Below are 17,983 nucleotides of genomic sequence, written 5' to 3' on the forward strand. Positions count from 1 at the left end.
TTCTCCTCCTCTGTGATGATTTATTGTAACATTATGCTACCAGTATTCCAGAGGAACATAAAGTATAGTTGTCTTGGCTGGATGGATCCCAATGCACTTTTTAAATACATTTTATGTAAAACAAACTGTGTATTATATTATTTCCAGCCAAATTAAATACAGCTGCTTCCAGAGGTAAACAGGGCACCCATTTTGAAGTAGCAACAACACTGTGTTTCGCAAAACAAAAGTAGAAGACATTTATATTAGGAAGATGATGTAGGTGGAGTGAAAATAACCCCACTGGAATTTTACTAGAAAGGAAAAGAGATTAATATGTCAGTTGTTGCTGAGATTGTTATGTTATTCTTAGCAAATAAGCAGTCATATCCCATCTTGTATTTCACAACTGAAATACAGTTGGGCCTCAGACATGCTGTGGTGATTCATATTTGATTGGCGTAATTGTAAGTGATTTTTGATGTCCTGGCTGATGAGAGAAGTGACTAACATGACAAATAAGACTACAGCAGCTGGTGACATCCCACTTCCTGGAAAATGTTCAGATTAAATGCAGGACAACAGGAACTCATTACAGGATTCAAATGTTCCTGTAGTAGGTTAATATTGACAAAAGTAAAGTCTGTTCATTGGGATCAGGGTCAGTTTCATGCAGTGAGATAGACACAAAAGAAGAAAAAACAGGTTATGCAGGTGAAGTGAAACAAATAATAGAACCATTGTGCTCCTTTAGTGACACCTGATCTACTTTAGAACATCTGGATAAACTAAGAACAGGAATTACATTTTTATATTAGCCTAACTGCTGCATCTAGAATATAAATTGGAAAAGATGCAACTGGAAGATGGAGGTGTGCTGGCTCGCAGTACAGCTAGGTAGCTCTCTTATAAGTGCTGTCATTGCAAGCCAGTTCACCAACCACTGCTCCAAACTGTGGAACTACTCCTCTCATATTAGGGACTAATCTAGTTAAACCTTGCTTAGAGGTAATATTTATGAACCTGTCCTTTGGCATGTCCCTGCCTCACTCTGCTTTTCCATTCAGCCTGTGTCTACTTTCTTCTCACTGTGTTTATTTGAGTAATATCACATCTCTTGAAACTGACAGGTGATCTTACACACTTAAAAAGAAGGGACAGTCATTTGATCAGAGAGATGTATCTTCCTTACTCACTGAACAAAATGACCCATGAAAAATTTTCTTTTTTCTCAAGTGCAGAAGTCCTTATTTCACTTTCTCTAATCAAGTTGATTTAAACTCCTTTATTAAACTCTAATGTGCTGGCTTTGGCTGGGGTAGAGTTCATTTTCAGGAGAGTAGTTAGTATGGGACTGTGTTTTGGATTTGTGCTGGAAACTGTTATCCGTGTAGAGATGTCTTCCTTGCTGCTTAGCAGTGCTTGCACAGTGTCAAAGACTTTTCTGCTCCTCACCCCACCCCACCAGCAAGCAGCCTGGGTGTGCACAAGAAGCTGGGAGGGGACACAGCCAGGACAGCTGATCCCTGCTCACCAAAAGGATATTCCATATCATATGGCATCAGGCTCAGTATATGAAGCTGGGGGAAGAAGTAGGAAGGGGGGACGTTTGAATGGTTTTTGTCCTCCCAACTAACCATTACACGTGATGGACCCTGGCTTTCCTGGGAATCGCTGAACACCTGCCTGGTCATGGGAAGTGGTGAATCAATTCCTTGTTTTGCTTTGCTTGTATGCAGAGCTTTTCCTTTCCCTATTAAACTGTCTTTACCTCAACTCATGAGTTTTCTCACTTTTACTCTTCTGATTCTCTCTCCCATTCCTTTGAGGGGGACTGAGTGAGTGCTTAGATGTCAGCTGAGGTTGAACGATTACATACACGTATCAGTGACATTGTAACTTACTGTCTTGTAGACTACTGTTGAATGAAAATACAAAGCAAAGGCACAGTCTTAAGTGTGTGAGTTCATACAAACTTAAATAAAACTTGTCTAAATGTCTTTACAGTGGTAAAGAATTATGAGTGATTAAAATTATATCAAGAATGTGTAAATGAGCAACTGATGACAGCTGATGACTCAGTGTGGTTGCCATTACTGTTGTATTCATCTCACAGCTTCTTGGTGACAGCTGCCACAATCTTACATATAGAAACATGCATCTACTGAAATATCACTATGCCTTATTTATTCTCATACAGAAATTTTTCACTGAAAATGACAAAACAGAGAACAAATTATTATTGGTCTTCTTGGATAGGTTCTGAGAAACTCCTCAGATGTCCATCTAGAGTCTCTATGACTTCCTTATATTGTGTGTCAATTCATGTAACTAATTAATATTTAATTGATCTTCATTTAATTGCCTTTTTTTCCCCTTTTTTTTTCCTATTAAGAGTAACCAATCTGGACATCTGTAGCCTTGCAATGAATTTGTCAACTAAACTAAGCTACATCATTTTCTGCTGTAGAAACATGTTGTCAAGCGTTGGAACAGGCTGCCCAGGGAACTGGTTGAGCCACCATCCCTGGAGGTATTTAAAAGACATATAGATGATGCACTTAGGGACATGGTTTAGTGGTGGACTTGGTAGTGCTGGATTGCTCTTTGAGGTCCTCTTTGAGGTCATTTCCAATATAATGACTCTATGATTCTATGTTTCATTTTTACTTTCTGCATGCATTTACATGAAGTGTTCAGACTTAATTCAAACAAGAGTGATGTAGCAAAAAGACATGCCACAGCTGATTCTCCTTACTTTGAAGAAGATATTTAATGCCATTTGCAAAACTAGCATTTAAAGTAGTTTTCTTTAGAAGATTGCATGAAGAGTAACAGGAGACAGAAATCAAGAAGATTCAAATACAACTCCTAATTTGTTTGTTCTAAATTCTTTGTAGATTAGTTTCACTGTGAGGCTTAACTATCTCATGATGATGAAAAAGAGATGAGTGCTTAAATGATGCTATAAGACATTCACAAAATGCTACTTTGTCTGGTAGACTCTTAAACTCCTTTGTAAGTTCTGCAGCAGTATACACACATACACAGAGTAAAATCTTATCAAACTCCTTAGCACCTGTTTTATGAGTAGAGTCTGTCAAAATTGGGTATCTATTCAAAATCATTTCCACTTGTAGGGCTTAATATGCTGACATCCATCACCTAGGGCTCAGGCAAGAAGGAAGTGACCATCCTCCTTTCTTCATCCACTATATCAGACATTCACCCAGATTATGGGAAGGGCAGCTCTGGAAGACTTGTAAAGGACTTGATATCACATCCTTGCCTTACAGTAAGTCTCTTGATTGGTGGGTCTTAAACTGTTCAGAGATGAGGGCTCTCATTTTGGTTGTGCTCCTCAACCTTGTGCTCCTTTCTGTTATGATAAGGTGAGTAAAAGCCCAGCAACTCACTGCCATAATTTGCAGAGAAAAGTTATGATCCTAAGAGGTTCTTCACATAGGGCAATTTGTCATGCTTCTAAACAGCCACAGAATAGGCATTTTCAGCTTACACGAGTTCACCCATCTCATCGCACAGCCTGCGATTTTGCTCCAGGGACATGCAGGGTTAGCGCATTCCAAATAGGAATGTAAATTATGTTTACCTTTTTTGTGCAAGGTTGCACCAGACCAGCTTTCAGAACAGCGAGTCTTCCTGACTTTATTCAATTCATGGGGAGTAACTGCAATTTGAAGTTTTACTGCTAGTCTGGACATTTTTACGTTAAAAGGAAGTGTGATGGTTACTGAGTTTGCGTAGTGGTAATAAGGATAGGAAACCCATGCTAACTGAGTGTTATGACCCACCCTACCAGGCAGGAGTAACTTTTGTTTTATTATTAAATCCCTTGGAGTGATTTAAAGTAAAACAATACTAGATGATCAGTGTTTGCAGATATATATATATAGGATTTATTTTAAAACAATTTGGTTGCAAAGGAAGACAGGTATGTAGCTGTTTTGATTGTTATTATCTACAGTAACATGGCAATATAAAGAATAAGGGTATTGCAGAGTAAAACAGATATTTAACCATTTTGATTGTAATATAGCCACCCAAGAAAAATGTGTAAGGAAAAAGAGAGAAAAAGAGAGAGAGAAAAGAATAAAATTCATAGTCACCAGGTAGAAGTCTTCAATGAACTTGGTGGTTGTTGTCCCTGGTGTCTTGGTCCATTGGGGAGTGGTGGGGAAGAGAAGCCCGTGAAACATTCGATGGGTTTATATATCTTCAGAAAGCCCCCTGGTGCCATCCTATGGAGGGAGGGGGGGAAACCACTTTTGCAGAGTCTGGAAGCTCTGGTTTTTGCAGTCATTTAGGTTTGGGGAGGAGGTGCTAAGAGGTCTTCTCCAGGGTAGTCGTGGGTGTGCACACAGGGGCCTCCTTTGACACAGCCTGGCCCACAGGAGATAAACATCACACACCCGGAGAGTGCCGCTGATCTTCTTTAGATAAACATCGAACACACCTAAAAAGCATCACACACCCAAGACTTTGCCCCTAGGGCCTCACAAATCTAACAGCTTGTGGGCTATGGCCTCCTCCCTTCAGCAGTATCTTCAATCCCCTGGCAGGTGGCTTGCACAGCTTGCCCCAGTAGCAATGTTTTAAGGCAATTAAAAGAGTCCAGTTCCTCACACTGAGGTCAACAAACGTCTTTAGATTGTTTGAATGCTGAGTGCTTGCTTCCTAGTAACTGGCATCTTTAGAAAGAGCTTCCCACTGTTCTGGAACAGAGTTCCTTGCAGTCATAGTCATAAACAGTCTGGAGATTTAGACCTAGCAAATCAAGGATTTGTATTTTTAAAAAGGAACCTATTGAAATTCAAAGGTCTGCCTCATAAGAGCTTGGTTTATGACAGCGATATATAAATGTACTAAGAAGAATATACAAGCTCATTACAGGCGATTTTTATCATACAATGGAATGGTCTTGGAAGAACTGAGAAACAAAGTTTTAAATAGATTTGTGTAAAGTGTACTACCTAATACTTGGGGAATTGTGTTTTGGTGGGTCCCAAAGCAGTGACAAAGGTCTTATTGGAAAACAAAGAGTTTTTGACTGGTGAATGAGAATTTTCATTTAGTGACCAGATATAATATCAAGATTTTTGTTTTATCAGTTGCAATCATCTAAAGCAAAATGCAGTTCTTTCACTGCAGCCAAATAACTAAAGAAGAAACACTATCAGAGACTATTCTTAATATTGGTGAGGCAATTTGCTGCAAGAGTTATCTTGAATTTTTCTTTCCTAAGAGAAGGGTTTTTTTACTGTACTTCTACTGTATGGCTCTTTTTACAGTATGTTTTTTAAATATGAAAATAGCCTATCAGATAAAGTGTTTGCAAAAAGTATTTTCTAGAACAGTATTAAACTGCATTTGCACTGTAGCAAAAGAGGTGTACAGCATTACAGTGAAAGATATGCTAGAAAATGCACATATTTGCATTATTTTGGCTTCTTGTTTAACGTTCTTAATCATATTTTTGCCTCATCTGCAAAGTCTCATCACATAGTATTTATACTTGTCAGGAGATTTCTGTGTTTTCTTCCAGAAAGGTGAGATTGTCATTTAGATGTTGTTCTTGAATTTGTTCTGGTTTTCTTTGTTGTACCCAGTTCCTGTATTCTTGAATTCTAATTTCTTGTTAAGTTATTTAGGTTTTCATGAAATTTCAATAAAAGTCAACCTTATGTGAGACACAAGCCATTTTTGAATAGGAATATGAGTGTTGTGAATTCTCATACTGCTTTACTGTTACTTGCTTTGTCCCTGCAGGTTTTAACATATTTGCTTCATGGAGAGAAAGCACATAGAAACTTATCTTGCAGTGTCAGCTAAAAGTACTTCTTTTGTTCTGTATCTTGCTGTCTTTGTATTCAGATAAGCATTATTAGTTCAGAGGCATTTAGTTTATGTGGATTAATAAAATTCAGGAAAGAAACTTTCAAATGAATCTTGAAAGCAAGTCAGAGTATGAATCAGACTTACTTAGATGCAGAGAATGTTCTGAAAAGAAACATTACCTTATGTTGATAATAATCAGATGTATGTTGTCCTCCAGCTTATTACAGAGTGAATCTCAGCATTTTGCAGTTAGTGTTCTATAAAAAGAATATTATAAAACTTGATTATCTTGTTTTTACAAACAAAGCAATAAGAACACCCTAGTGTCTTGATGTTTTCCAGTGAGATTTTGCTTTGTTGGTGGGATAAAAGGTTATTGGGCAGCTGTGGCAATACAAAATAGTCCTGAACTAACAGGGGGAAAAACCAGGTACCAATGTGAGCAACTGAAAGAAAATTTCTGTTCAACATCCATCATTAGTCAAAAACTAATGTGAAGAATATGCATGAAGAATATGAAGGAAAATATGATGTTCAACAGATATAAGCCTGTATCATACAGTGTCAGCAGGAAAGCAGAGTACTTTGTGCTACTACTCTGTTGTGTTTGCTCAATAATGTAATAAAGATAGCATATGTTTACTAGTACTTTTCCATGTTTTAAGACTGAGAAATTAGACTGCCTAAGCTTAAAAGTTGTGTGGAATACTGATTTTTTGGTTTGCTTTGTTTAGTTCTCCCTGTTAGGAATATCATTCACTCAAAGCATGAAGAAATTAATGTTTGTTTTTTTCTGCTGCACAGAACCTGAAGCGTGTGGCAGAGACATGGATGGATGAGTTTGCAGAGTACATTTACCAGCGACGGCCTGAGTACAGACATCTCTCAACTGGCGATATCTCTGCCCAGAAGGAGCTGCGCAAGCACCTGAAGTGTAAAGATTTCAAGTGGTTCATGGCTGCAGTGGCTTGGGATGTCCCAAAATATTACCCACCTGTGGAACCTCCACCTGCTGCCTGGGGCGAGGTGAGGAATACACAAATTAGATCAAATTTAAATGAGTCTAATATTTTAGATTGTGGGAAATGAAGATTATTACTTCAGACTTAAACCAGTGATCAGTAGTGTTATTATAGGAGTTCACAGTGGTTGGAACAATCCCTGAGCTATCCATTAAAATGAAAAACTCTCATGTCTTAGAACTATCACTGTCCCCTTTATAATTCATTACAATTTTGTGTCTACAGAGCATAAGATGTATGCAGAGTGAGGACAAGAATGAGGAAAAGAGTATGTAGCACTCATTATTGCATGTCAGAGGAAGATTTTAGGTTCAGAGAATCACCTTAGTAGAAAGCAGATCCGAAGTCACTGCTCGTGGTTTTTTGCATATCTACCTATATACCTCGTCCTGTCCTTACAAGGACAATTGTATGCTGGTGGAGTTAGGTTTGCTCTGTTTTGCTCACATGTGCAAGTGTGACAAGTGAGGCCTGGATACTTTTCTTTTAAAAAGACTGATTTTGCTTAGCTGTTGTCTGCATTCTGTAGGTGCTGTCATGACTGAGTACCAGTAGCAGACAAATGCAGTTTCTCCTTTGATGGATGAGGGGAGGGAGAGACCACTAAAGAGAGGCCAGTATTTGAGCATCACTCCAGAGCAGGGGGTGAGCAAACAGCTGGCTGGAACTCTCCACCTGTGATCAAAGATATTCTGCATTCAGACCTCTCTGAAGAGCAGAGCTGTAGCACACTTTGCTTTGACAGTTTGTTTTGTGCAGAAGAAATAAGAACACAAAGAATGCAAGGACAGGAAATTATTTCCTTATCTTCACTGAAAAATTGCTGTGGCCTTTACCCCCAGGAACTACAGTGGCTTCACGCCATGGGAAGGTGGCATGCAGAGGGCTCTTTTCCTCTCAGATCATTAAGATCTATAAAGAAGGCTTTGCTCTTTCAGTATATTGTGCTACCTTTTTTAAAACCGTAGTAATATCTGTCCTGCAAGTTCTAGCCTTCTCTGATTTTGCTGGAGATGTTCTTAGGGCTCTCAGACAATTATCATTCATATTGTAAACCAAAGGATGAAGTTGAAGTTTTGACTAAAACATTTGGTAAGACCAGACACACCCCTGCATATTCCCAGTGGTTAAGACTGGACCATAGACTCCTAAACGCCTCTACTATTCTCTATAACTTCCTTTTAAAAAAGCAAATTACCTCATAGTGAGATTTTTAAAATAACTTTCTGTGGTAGTAGCAGTCCTTAATTTTTCTTTATAAGCTATCAGTTACAGATGTTCAAAAGAACTTCAATTTATATGTGTCTAACTGTTTGCTACTTCTTGGCAGTAATGAATTCCTTTGTTGTTAATGTTTCTTCTATCTTTGATGCTGCTGTCCACACTTTGTGAGTTTAATGTGTGCTAGGAAGTAAGGAGTTTATCAGTAGAAGTCAGGCTGGATCAGGTTGCTGTGACTGCTACTGTGATCTTCCTTTACCATCTTCCACATGTGTCCTTGGAGGACCGTCATCATGAAATGTGACAATCCTTAACTCAGTCAAGAGAGTCTAAGAGGAGGAAATTGTGATTCAGATATTTATTCTTTTCACAGCAATATTAATATAATCTTTGCATAAAAACAAGTATTTTTAAAAGTAAATCAAAGTTCGTAGCAGTGATATCAAATCTGTACTTTAAAAGCGCTTATTAAGTTCTTAGGAAGGATGTGAAGACCAAAGACTCTTTTTCCTCTAAAATGTGCTTTCTCTAAAACAACAATAAGACAAGTTTCAGCCCTACTGCTCTGTTTTCTCCTGAGACTGTCACATTCCTATGCAGTTTTAATTAATTTGTTGGCACTTGCAAGGAACTTGAAAAAACTTGAAGGTTAATGGCTGTCAGAAGCTGAAAGAGGGAAACAGACTGTAATGTTACTGCTTTGTAAGAGTCAAGCAGCTCTAGAAAACTTGCTGATTATACACACCAAAAGTCTGTGCCAAGACTGACTGTCATTTAGTACCCTCTCTGCTTCCATTTGGAAATATGTTATATCTGCCAGTCTGAGAAAGGGTAAACAATGAGGTACTCAGACAATTTTGGCTCCAGTATTTTGATATTTAGCTAGTAAAAGCATGTGGTGTGAAAGCAGACAGTCTCATAGACAGCCTCTGCTCCACTCTTTTTTTGCAAATGCATCCGTTTAAAATCTGACTCATACATTTCTTGACAAAATCTGTTTATAATGGAAAAGAAGGACATTTGGAAAACAAAAAGCAATCTTTCTTGCTACTCTTGTCATGGCCTTATCTCTTCTGTGTGTTTGTGCCTTTTGTCCTTTGTAGCTGGCAGGGTGTAGGTTCCCTTGATACTCTGCTCTGCCTAGTAACATCTGAGATATGTGCAGTAAAGCAATGTAACAGTGAATCCAGACAGATTAAGCTTAGTGAGGCTATCAGTTCTGTGTTCGAGTGAGGTAACTGTACTCTTTTCCACAGTGGAAAAAAGGAAAGTTTTCAATTACGTTTTGTTCTTATCCTTTTGAATATATTGGGAAGTGTGCTACCAATTGAAAAACAATAATACCCATCCCATTCTCTTTCTAAGACAGAATAATTTATTTGTACTCTGTATTTGAAATCCTAATGAAGTTGAAACAATAGGTGAGAATTAAACACCAACTGTTTTCTTAGGAAGTACTAATGGATGTACAACCTGAGATCCAGCATGAATATATTGTGCTTTCACAATATATATTTCACACAATATATCCCAGCTTTCAGTGTCTTTAAAAACACATTTTACAGTAAATCAATCATATAATCTCAGACATTGTCATTTATTTTAGATTTCATGAGTCCTATAATCAAAGTGATATGAAATATTTTTTTTTGTTTTACTCAGTCAAAAGGGAGTTATTTAAGCTTGGTTTCATTTGCTGTTACATAAATTTATTATTCAGCGATTTAATGAGGAAGTGTCTCAGGCACTGCAGCAGTGCTAAGCTATAGGACCTGAAGGTACTCCTTTCTTGGTCCCAAGCTCATGGATTTTACAGAACAATTTTACAGCACTGACATGAAAATGTCCCCTATGAATTTAAGTCAAGTAGCACATTTGAAAAAAGATGAAAGCCTAAGAACTCACTAACTTCTCTTTCTATTACTTTCTTTTTTTTAAAGTATGTCATCCTCATACCCTTAATGAGTCAATCTCAGCCCACCGAGTGTCACACATCTGTTGTACAAAAGCGATATAACCCCACCCTGCACAGATCAGGTGCTGCACAGCTGGACTGTTCTAATTCTTTCATCAGGATCAGTGTCGCACTGAATAAGAGTCCACTGTTTCTTCAGTGAGGTCTTTGGCAGTGCTTGGCTTCCTTTACCTTTGACTTTTCCTTTTTTATGGCTAACACAAAGGATAACTACTCTAACATTACTATGTATCAGTTGACAAGAGAGATGGCTCATTCTTCCATGCTTGATCCATTGATGTTGATGGCCCTAGGGTTGTCTGGGAATGTAAGCAGTGCATTAAAACTGGCTCCAAGAGCTGCTCAAACAAAAAAAGCAACATAAATGAACATTGATAATATCTTCTAAGAACCACAGCCACTTTCTTATTTAAGGGATTAAATCCCTTAAATGGAAAGTATTATATAAACTGATACCATCAAGGTACCTCTCTTGTTGCTGTATTAGAGCACCCTAGGGATTGTCCCAACCCCATCTCCACACTCATCATTCACAGATTACCATATTGAACATACAGTTGTCTTTAGGTTGCTACACTTTCCCACTTTTTGCTTTTGGCGCAGACAGTTTCATGTTATGATGAGCATGCGGGGTAGCTTCCAGAACCCCTGGGCTTTCCTCTCCCTGTCCAGCTCACCCCTCCCTTTCCCCAGGAAGGCTGAAATGTATCTGGGTGATAGCCTGTCTCTGATGCAGGCAGAGCCAGGACATCACCTACTACCTCAACAGCAAGTCTTGAAGGAACTCATTTGCCTGCGAACAAAGTTGTAGAGTTTTAGAATTATCAAAGAATATTGGTCAGTATAACTGCCGGGTCCTGGGAAGCTGTGTTCTCTCTGCTTCTGCCCCTCATCTGTTCTCTGTAAGGACTACAGTGCCCATGGTCTTAATACCTATGTCCCAAAGTGAGTTAGGATGCCATTTCAAGAACAAAATATGTATAAGGACTTACAGATAGTGTCCTGTGCTTTTTTCAGAATGTGTTTAATTCGGAAACAGCCTTTAATATCACCACTATCTGTCCCTGTTAGTTCATACAGGGTCCTCAAAAGCGTGCTTTTCTTGTACATTTATCTGTGTGTACAGATGATGGCATTTAAGGTTGAGCAAATCAGCTTTGTATGTAGCAACACAATGCCCTACCTGCATGGCTGATAAAATCTGTCTCCTGTTCATCCCCAGCCTCTACAATTGCACAAATATGAATGTTGGAAATGTAAGTATTAGGATCACTAGCTATTTGTTTGCTAGTTGTAACTCATAACCTCAAAAACCCTTAATCCATTGTGCTGTGTGACTGGAAACAAGGCACTTTCAATGCATATTGGTGTATACATAAGAAAAAAGCATCTGAGCTTCTGCTTTCCTTCCTTTGTTCATGGAAACATCTCAGGGGATTTGCAGGCTGTGTGGTGCTGATGCTTGGCAGAATGTTCCCTGTGGCTCTGGCTCTGACTTGATCGCTCCGTTCAGTTTCTAGCAACTGCCAAGGCCACACAGAAGCACCAGAGAACAAAAGCACAGACTTGACTGAAATGCCTGTGTTACAAAAAGAAAACAAAAAACAAACAGCGACCCCTCTGCAGCTGAAAGGATGAAACATAAAAAGGATGAGCTGCAACAAACCAGAGGAAAAACTAACTCAAGCAAACCTTTCAGGAGCAGAGGGAAGAGGAGAGGAAATAAAGAACGTGAGATGGATTCCAGCAGTGAAGGAACTAAATGTAGCTTCAGCTCAAGCCTTTTCCAGAAATGGACTGAACACATTTCCTGCACAGTCCAAATGACTGAGAATGGGATGGAGTGATGCCATCAAGACAAAATTATGAAAGCCCTTTAATCCGATAAGTATTCATTGGACATGGAGTGTATTCACCGTAATTTTAAATTATGAATCACATAAATATACCTCAATTACTAATGGCAATTGTTAGCAGCTCCATTTTAATTAACTTGCTTGCTCTAAGAATAGACCTGATGTATCATTTTATCTTCTATTAGACCAGAGATCTTTATCTCTACAATGGAAATTTAAGTGCATTCAGAAATGATTGAACATTCTCAAAAAAAAATTTTACTTGGAGTAGGTATTTCACATGCAACCTTAAAAATATTATATTAAAATCTGTGCCACTCGTTCTTTCCTGCCTCTTTTTCTGATATGAAAAAGAAGGCAGGGTTGTTGAGAACTAATTACCTTTCATCTTTTTTACCGTGGGGCTTCTCAGTGCCAGGTTTCTGGATCTGGTTGTGTGTATGAACTGCTAGTGTTTTGCCTCATCTTCAGCAATTTTTATTGTATTAAAAAAGGAAAAAATATCCTAGAACTGGGTTTATCCAACTTTTAGAAGAATGCTTCTCTGAGCTCTGGTGAAGGATCAAAGGTCCTTGTAGTCAGTTGCTTAAACTGATGCTCCTCATCTTTCCCCGATTTGCTCTTTTCTAGGCTAAACAAATGCAGCTTTTAAAACCTTTCCTGAAGGTGACGGTTTTTACATTTTTTCCACTACTTGTTGATTTCCCATCTGTCTAAATCTTTCTTGATCATGGTGAATAGACTCTATCCCACTCCTCCAGAGTCAGAAAAAGAGCAGAGTAGCTCTGGCCTGTGTCTTGTATGCATGAGGATTTCTCCTCCTTGCAATGTTTTGTGCTATGCTGACAAGTTTTCCATCCTTTGGATGTGAATGAGATATGCAGTGACAATATTTACATTTGTCTAGCATATTATGGCAACAATAGTGACTTTAAAGTATTTTTCATGAAAAAAACACAAATGCCAACTCAGCTGTATCTCCATTCAGCATCTAGCTTTTTTTAAAATAAGAATCAAAGTAGCATCCAGAATGTCAAAATATGCACCTGCTTTATTTATGGAATTTGTGCATGTGTCTATGCTTGTACGTGCACTTTGATTACTCAATTTCTGTTTATCTCATTGACAGGGTAAGTTTTTTTAAGAAATCCTTTTCATTATGGAGGTGTGTAAAGGATTTTGAACTAGATCGACTAAGGTACTCAGAGAAATGTCCATGTATTTGCAAAATAAATCAAGGATTCTACCTCTTTTTGGTGGCAGTGGACAACCTACTCCTTTTCAAACCAGTGTTTCAAAGAAAATATACATGGCAGCAGTGGTACATAACTGGTATGATTGATAGTCACAGATTAATTGTTACTCAGTTGCTTCAGTCTCAAGAATGAGATTTTCCTTTTAAGAGTAAGTTACACTGCAGTGTTTGCAGCAGGCATGCAGAAGGAACCTCCATGGGTAAGCATAAGTTCCAGTACAGATTTGTTAAGTACTTTTTAATTTTATGCACTTCAGGCACTAAGTGACCTTATCTGCAGTGGTGTTATTGTGTCAAAGTAAGAGCAAGGATTGGAACAGGGTGTGCCTGAGTTTTTAATGCGTACTGCTCCAAAGGCTGGGAGAGACTCATACAGAAATCAGTTCCTTCTGCAGTTGATCTCTCTTGCTCTTGTAGGATGGAAGAAGCAGTCAGACCAAGCTTTAAACTACTCAGACTTTTTTTTCTCTTAGTTTCTTTGCATGAGCACATTTCTTAAGACCTACCTTTCATTTGTTAAGTAGCATATTTCAAACTTGGCTGCTTCTGAAGCTGCTCCTAAAAAGAGTAGTTCATTCCAGAACATGGCTTTCTATCCTGTAAAAATAACTCCTACCAGTTTTCCATAACTAATAGTGAGTCTCAAGCCCTTCAGAGTTAAACTCCTAACCCGCTAATGTTGGAAGCTCTATTCTGCAGCCCGATATAATGTGAAATGTTGCTGCTTGGTTTTGCAGATTCGAAACGTGGCAGCCAACCTCTGTGTGGACAGTAAACATGGAGCCACAGGGACTGAGCTGAGGCTAGACATCTGTGTGAAGGATGGCTCAGAACGAACGTGGTCACATGAACAGGTATTTTAACAGCAGAAAATCAGGGTAAAATTGTTACTTCCTTTTTCCAGTTTTTAAACATTTCTCTGGGGGCTTCTCCCTTTCCTAAGGCAAAACAGAGTGTAGAAATAATTTGTGCATTGTTACTGACCTTAATGGCTTTAGTGGCTTTTACAAAGTACTCCTTAATATAACCTCAGAAATTCCAGCTGCCACCTGAGTTGTATATTAGTCTTCATTTCCAAAAGGAATTACAATGCCCAAAGAGCTTTTTGATGCCCCGTTCTCCCTCACTGTGTCATGAAAACATGTAGATTTTGGTTCAGTTGCCTGAAAATATTTTAAATATAGTACCTGGGCTTGTAAAGCTCTAGTTTTTGTCTGCTTTTATGCTTTCATCTCAATAAGCTCAATAAGTGGTTCTATTTTAAATAAATATGAGGTATAAGCGAGGTAAATGGGGAAAAGCAAGGGGAAAAGCATTTCAGAAAGACAAGGAATTATAAAGACTCAAAAAAGCTTTTATCTAGGTTGGTTAGGTAGAAAAATATTAGCTCTCAAAAATACGGAGGAAAAGAGCTCTGATTTGTACTCACTGTGAGTGCCATAGGAAATGACCCACAGGCCATGGGTCTGGCCAATGTGAGCAAAGACAATCTAGATGGAAAGTACAACCTAACCATTTATTAGCAACTTTAGTGAGCGTGCCTTTCACAGCGAAAGGTCCCATATTAGAAAAAAATTTCCAATGCTGAAGAGAAAAATTGACCTGGCAGTCATACACGGCACTTTGTAAAAACGTAAAAGCTCAGGAGAGAGGAGTTCTGAGGGGTATTTGAAGTGCTGAGGTCAAGAAACCATTCTCTGAGTGTACTGAGAAATGCAGGGGGAGAGGTGCATGAAACTGAGAATCTGAAGGATTATCGCAATTTAGGTAAGTGCCAACATGGCAAAAAAGGAAGTTGCTGAAAGAAGACTTCTTCAGATAGCTACCAAAGATACTGCACAGGGATAGAATGCTAAGACTAGATAAATATAATCCTGTTTTGTTTATGAAAGACATCCAGTAATTCAAGCAGTTAATTGAAGGAAGTTGTATGGTCCAGACTAGACCATCGCAGTGTTCTCTGGCTTTAAAATCTGCGAACATTAGAAGCTCCAAACCCTCCTCAGGAAGGGAGGGAGGGAGTCCTGAGGCTGCCAGAGATGAGAAAGGAGGGAAGAAAATTGGATGAAAGGGTGAGACAAGGAAAAAAGCAGAGAAAAGAGAGACTTGAAATATCCTTTGAAAGAGTAAGAGCTTGGGTGAAGGGGAAGGGACACAAAGGGAGAAGGATGCTAGGGAGGAATCCGTGTTACAGCGTACTCCAGTGCATTGAGACGTTTGGGATCAGACTGGATATGGTCTCATTCTATATTAAGAACGAAAAATGACCTCATCAGAATCAATAAGACGAAGCTAGCACGAAGGGAATTCAACCAGCCAGCTCCTCAGATTCCAGAACCAGAGGCAAGAAGCCTCAAGCCCTTCGGTGCTCGTCTTGTGCCCCAGGGACAGCACAACTCTTTTCTAACGGGTTGATGGGGGACAGCGCATCCCCTCGCACTGCCGAAGAGTGTGGAAAGGACTGCCCGGGAGCGCTGCTCCCATGCGGCGGTGCAGTGTCCCAGGGGGAGGTGTGCCGAGCCCCGGGCCAGCCGTGCCGGCCGGTTCGGTGCCGATTCCCGGGCCAACCATCCCGTCCCGTTCGGTGCCGATTCCCGAGCCAACCATCCCGTCCCGTTCGGTGCCGATTCCCGGGCCCACCATCCCGTCCCGTTCGGTGCTCGGGCGGGGCGGCGGGCGCGCTGCGGCGGGCGGCCGGCAGGGGGCAGCACTGGCCAGCGCAAGGCGCGTCCCCCCGGCCGCTCACGGACCCAGCGGCGGGTGCGCGTCCCACGCCCAAAGCCATCCTTTCGCTTTTGATTCCTCTCGTTTGCTGCGGGGAGGGGAGGGTATTGTGTCAAAATCTGTGTTTGTGCAGGTGACAGTTTTTACAAGTGAAAAAATTCCCTCAAAAGTGTGTTTTAGATTGGTATATTTTGGTGGGCGTTTCTTGAGTGGTTCTCCATACTCAATCCCAATTCCCATCCTGTTAGCAGTGATGTAAGACCATGGTCTAATGAAACATCCACTGAGGAGAAGGAATGTGATCTTCCACTTGCACCACAACAATCTGTGAAGATTATCTTTATTAGAGAGTGGGGATAGCTGCCAAACACCTGACCAACCTGAGAGATCTTCTCTTTCACCCTTCTGGAGTTTGTTGCCTACATGAGTTCTGCATATGCGTGTAGAAACTAACAGTATTAATGAAAATATCAAGTATTTTATTATCATATTTCAAATAGCATGAATTGACACTGAACTGGACTTGTAACTTCTGGTATAAATTTCCATGGAATTCAGTGGCAAACTCTAGTAGCTTGATGTGACCAGTGCAGCAGGCATCAGTGCTGCTGCTGCACAGAGATGATCCTTTGTGCCACTTGGTTCATGTCATGTTACCAGGGCAGGAATTAAAAGCTGATAGTCTCAGACACTGTGCTGGGGGGTGCAGCCATTTGGCAGATCCAAGGAGAGGAAGACAACCTTCCACCCCAGGGCTATACAAACAGGCTGGGCAAACAGCAGTCAAAAGGTCTGTGGGGCTCTTGCAGGCTTTCTGGTGAACATGAGATGGGTGGGAAGCGAGGGTGAATGTCACTGTGGTTCCTAGAAGCTTTCCCAAAATTAAGAACCAGAGGGGAAGAAAAGGGGCAGAAGGATGTCAGGGCACTGTGTTCTTCCACCTCTGTCTTTCCAGAGCTAACTTCTGGCTTCAGGGAAAACTGGGGCTCTGCTGGACTGATAACCAATAGCAAAGGAAGATGACAGGCATCACTGTGTCTTATCAAGTCCCCAGTCTTGCCAGGGAATAGATGGACAGGCACCATCTCTAACATGGCACAGCAAGTAGCCATGGAGCCTGCCTAGCTCTTTCTTTTCTGCTTGGAGGTATAATTCAAGTCAGAGTCCAGTTTGAAACATGATGTTTCATCTTTGCACAGGGTACATGTTGTCCTCTCAAGTCTAATGCCGTAGTCAGAGCACAATGCCAGCTGACAGACCCCGGCCAGACAGCGAGTAATTGAGCAATGTTGTCAGGCTGGAAAGTATTAATGGTATCAAAAGGGCCTTTGTCCTATAGACAGTCCCAAGCCAGTGGCTGTATCAGGCAATCGTTCTTCAGGCCCTGTGCCAATTATAAGTGAAGCTGGAAAGCTGTATTTTCCCCAGTTACTGCATGACAGGGCTAGGCTACATGAAAAGGCAAAGCATAAGGGATGAAAGGTTGCTTGATTGCAAATGCAGAGGATAGTGTTATGTTTTACAGACTCTGATATGAGAGAAGGCAAAGGAGGAGAATGAGCATCCACTGAGCCAGGACACAGGGTTTCTTGGGTCCAGCAGGGAGCAGTTAACAGCAGCCCTGTGTGTTGCAGGTGAAGAATCAACCTGCTGTTTGTTAATAATGTGCCTGGGAATTTAGGTGCAGCCTTGTTTCAAATCAACAAGCAGTCAGAAATGAACGAAGTACAAAAAGAGTACAAAAGGGTTCAGCCATTTATTGTAAAATCTGACACAGTTGGTTCCTAACAAAGGAACAACAAAATCCAAAGTGACAAGTGGTGGCAAAGCAGAGCATTATATACTCAGGGCTCCAGCTAATAACATGTAGCATTGTTGCACATTATGCAGTGGAGAGATAATATTTATATTGGCCAGATTCAGTGTTAACTAGAGAAAAATTGCTGTTTAAAGTAGGATAGCTTAGAATTATGAGATTGGAAGGACTGTAGGCCTTCACGTTTTGTCTGTAATTGCAACATCTTAATATCAATTGGGTGTATAGAGAAGTATAATTTTTTTTCTGATCATTTTTTTCTCTTCTCTCTCAGTCCTA

At 40.1% G+C, this 17,983-nt stretch overlaps 1 protein-coding gene across 2 annotated transcripts in view; it reads left to right on the forward strand.

Moving 5' to 3' along the window:
• GALNTL6 (polypeptide N-acetylgalactosaminyltransferase like 6) overlaps window positions 1-17,983 on the forward strand; it is a 129,255-nt gene that overhangs the window by 92,940 nt on the left and 18,332 nt on the right. The window contains exons 6-8 of one of the 2 annotated variants that reach the window (XR_005565636.1): window positions 6,640-6,861; window positions 11,276-11,309; window positions 13,902-14,018. Coding sequence is in view for 1 of the 2 variants with exons in the window: in XM_039386799.1 (XP_039242733.1) it covers window positions 6,640-6,861; window positions 13,902-14,018 (339 nt within the window). In the remaining variant the exon portion in view is untranslated. The remainder of the gene's footprint in view (window positions 1-6,639; window positions 6,862-11,275; window positions 11,310-13,901; window positions 14,019-17,983) is intronic. The other variant, XM_039386799.1, reaches the window with a different exon arrangement.

Source organism: Pipra filicauda, unplaced genomic scaffold (genome assembly GCF_003945595.2).
Source record: "Pipra filicauda isolate LSUMZ 115617 unplaced genomic scaffold, ASM394559v2 scaffold503_size409916_pilon, whole genome shotgun sequence".
NCBI lineage: Eukaryota > Metazoa > Chordata > Aves > Passeriformes > Pipridae > Pipra > Pipra filicauda.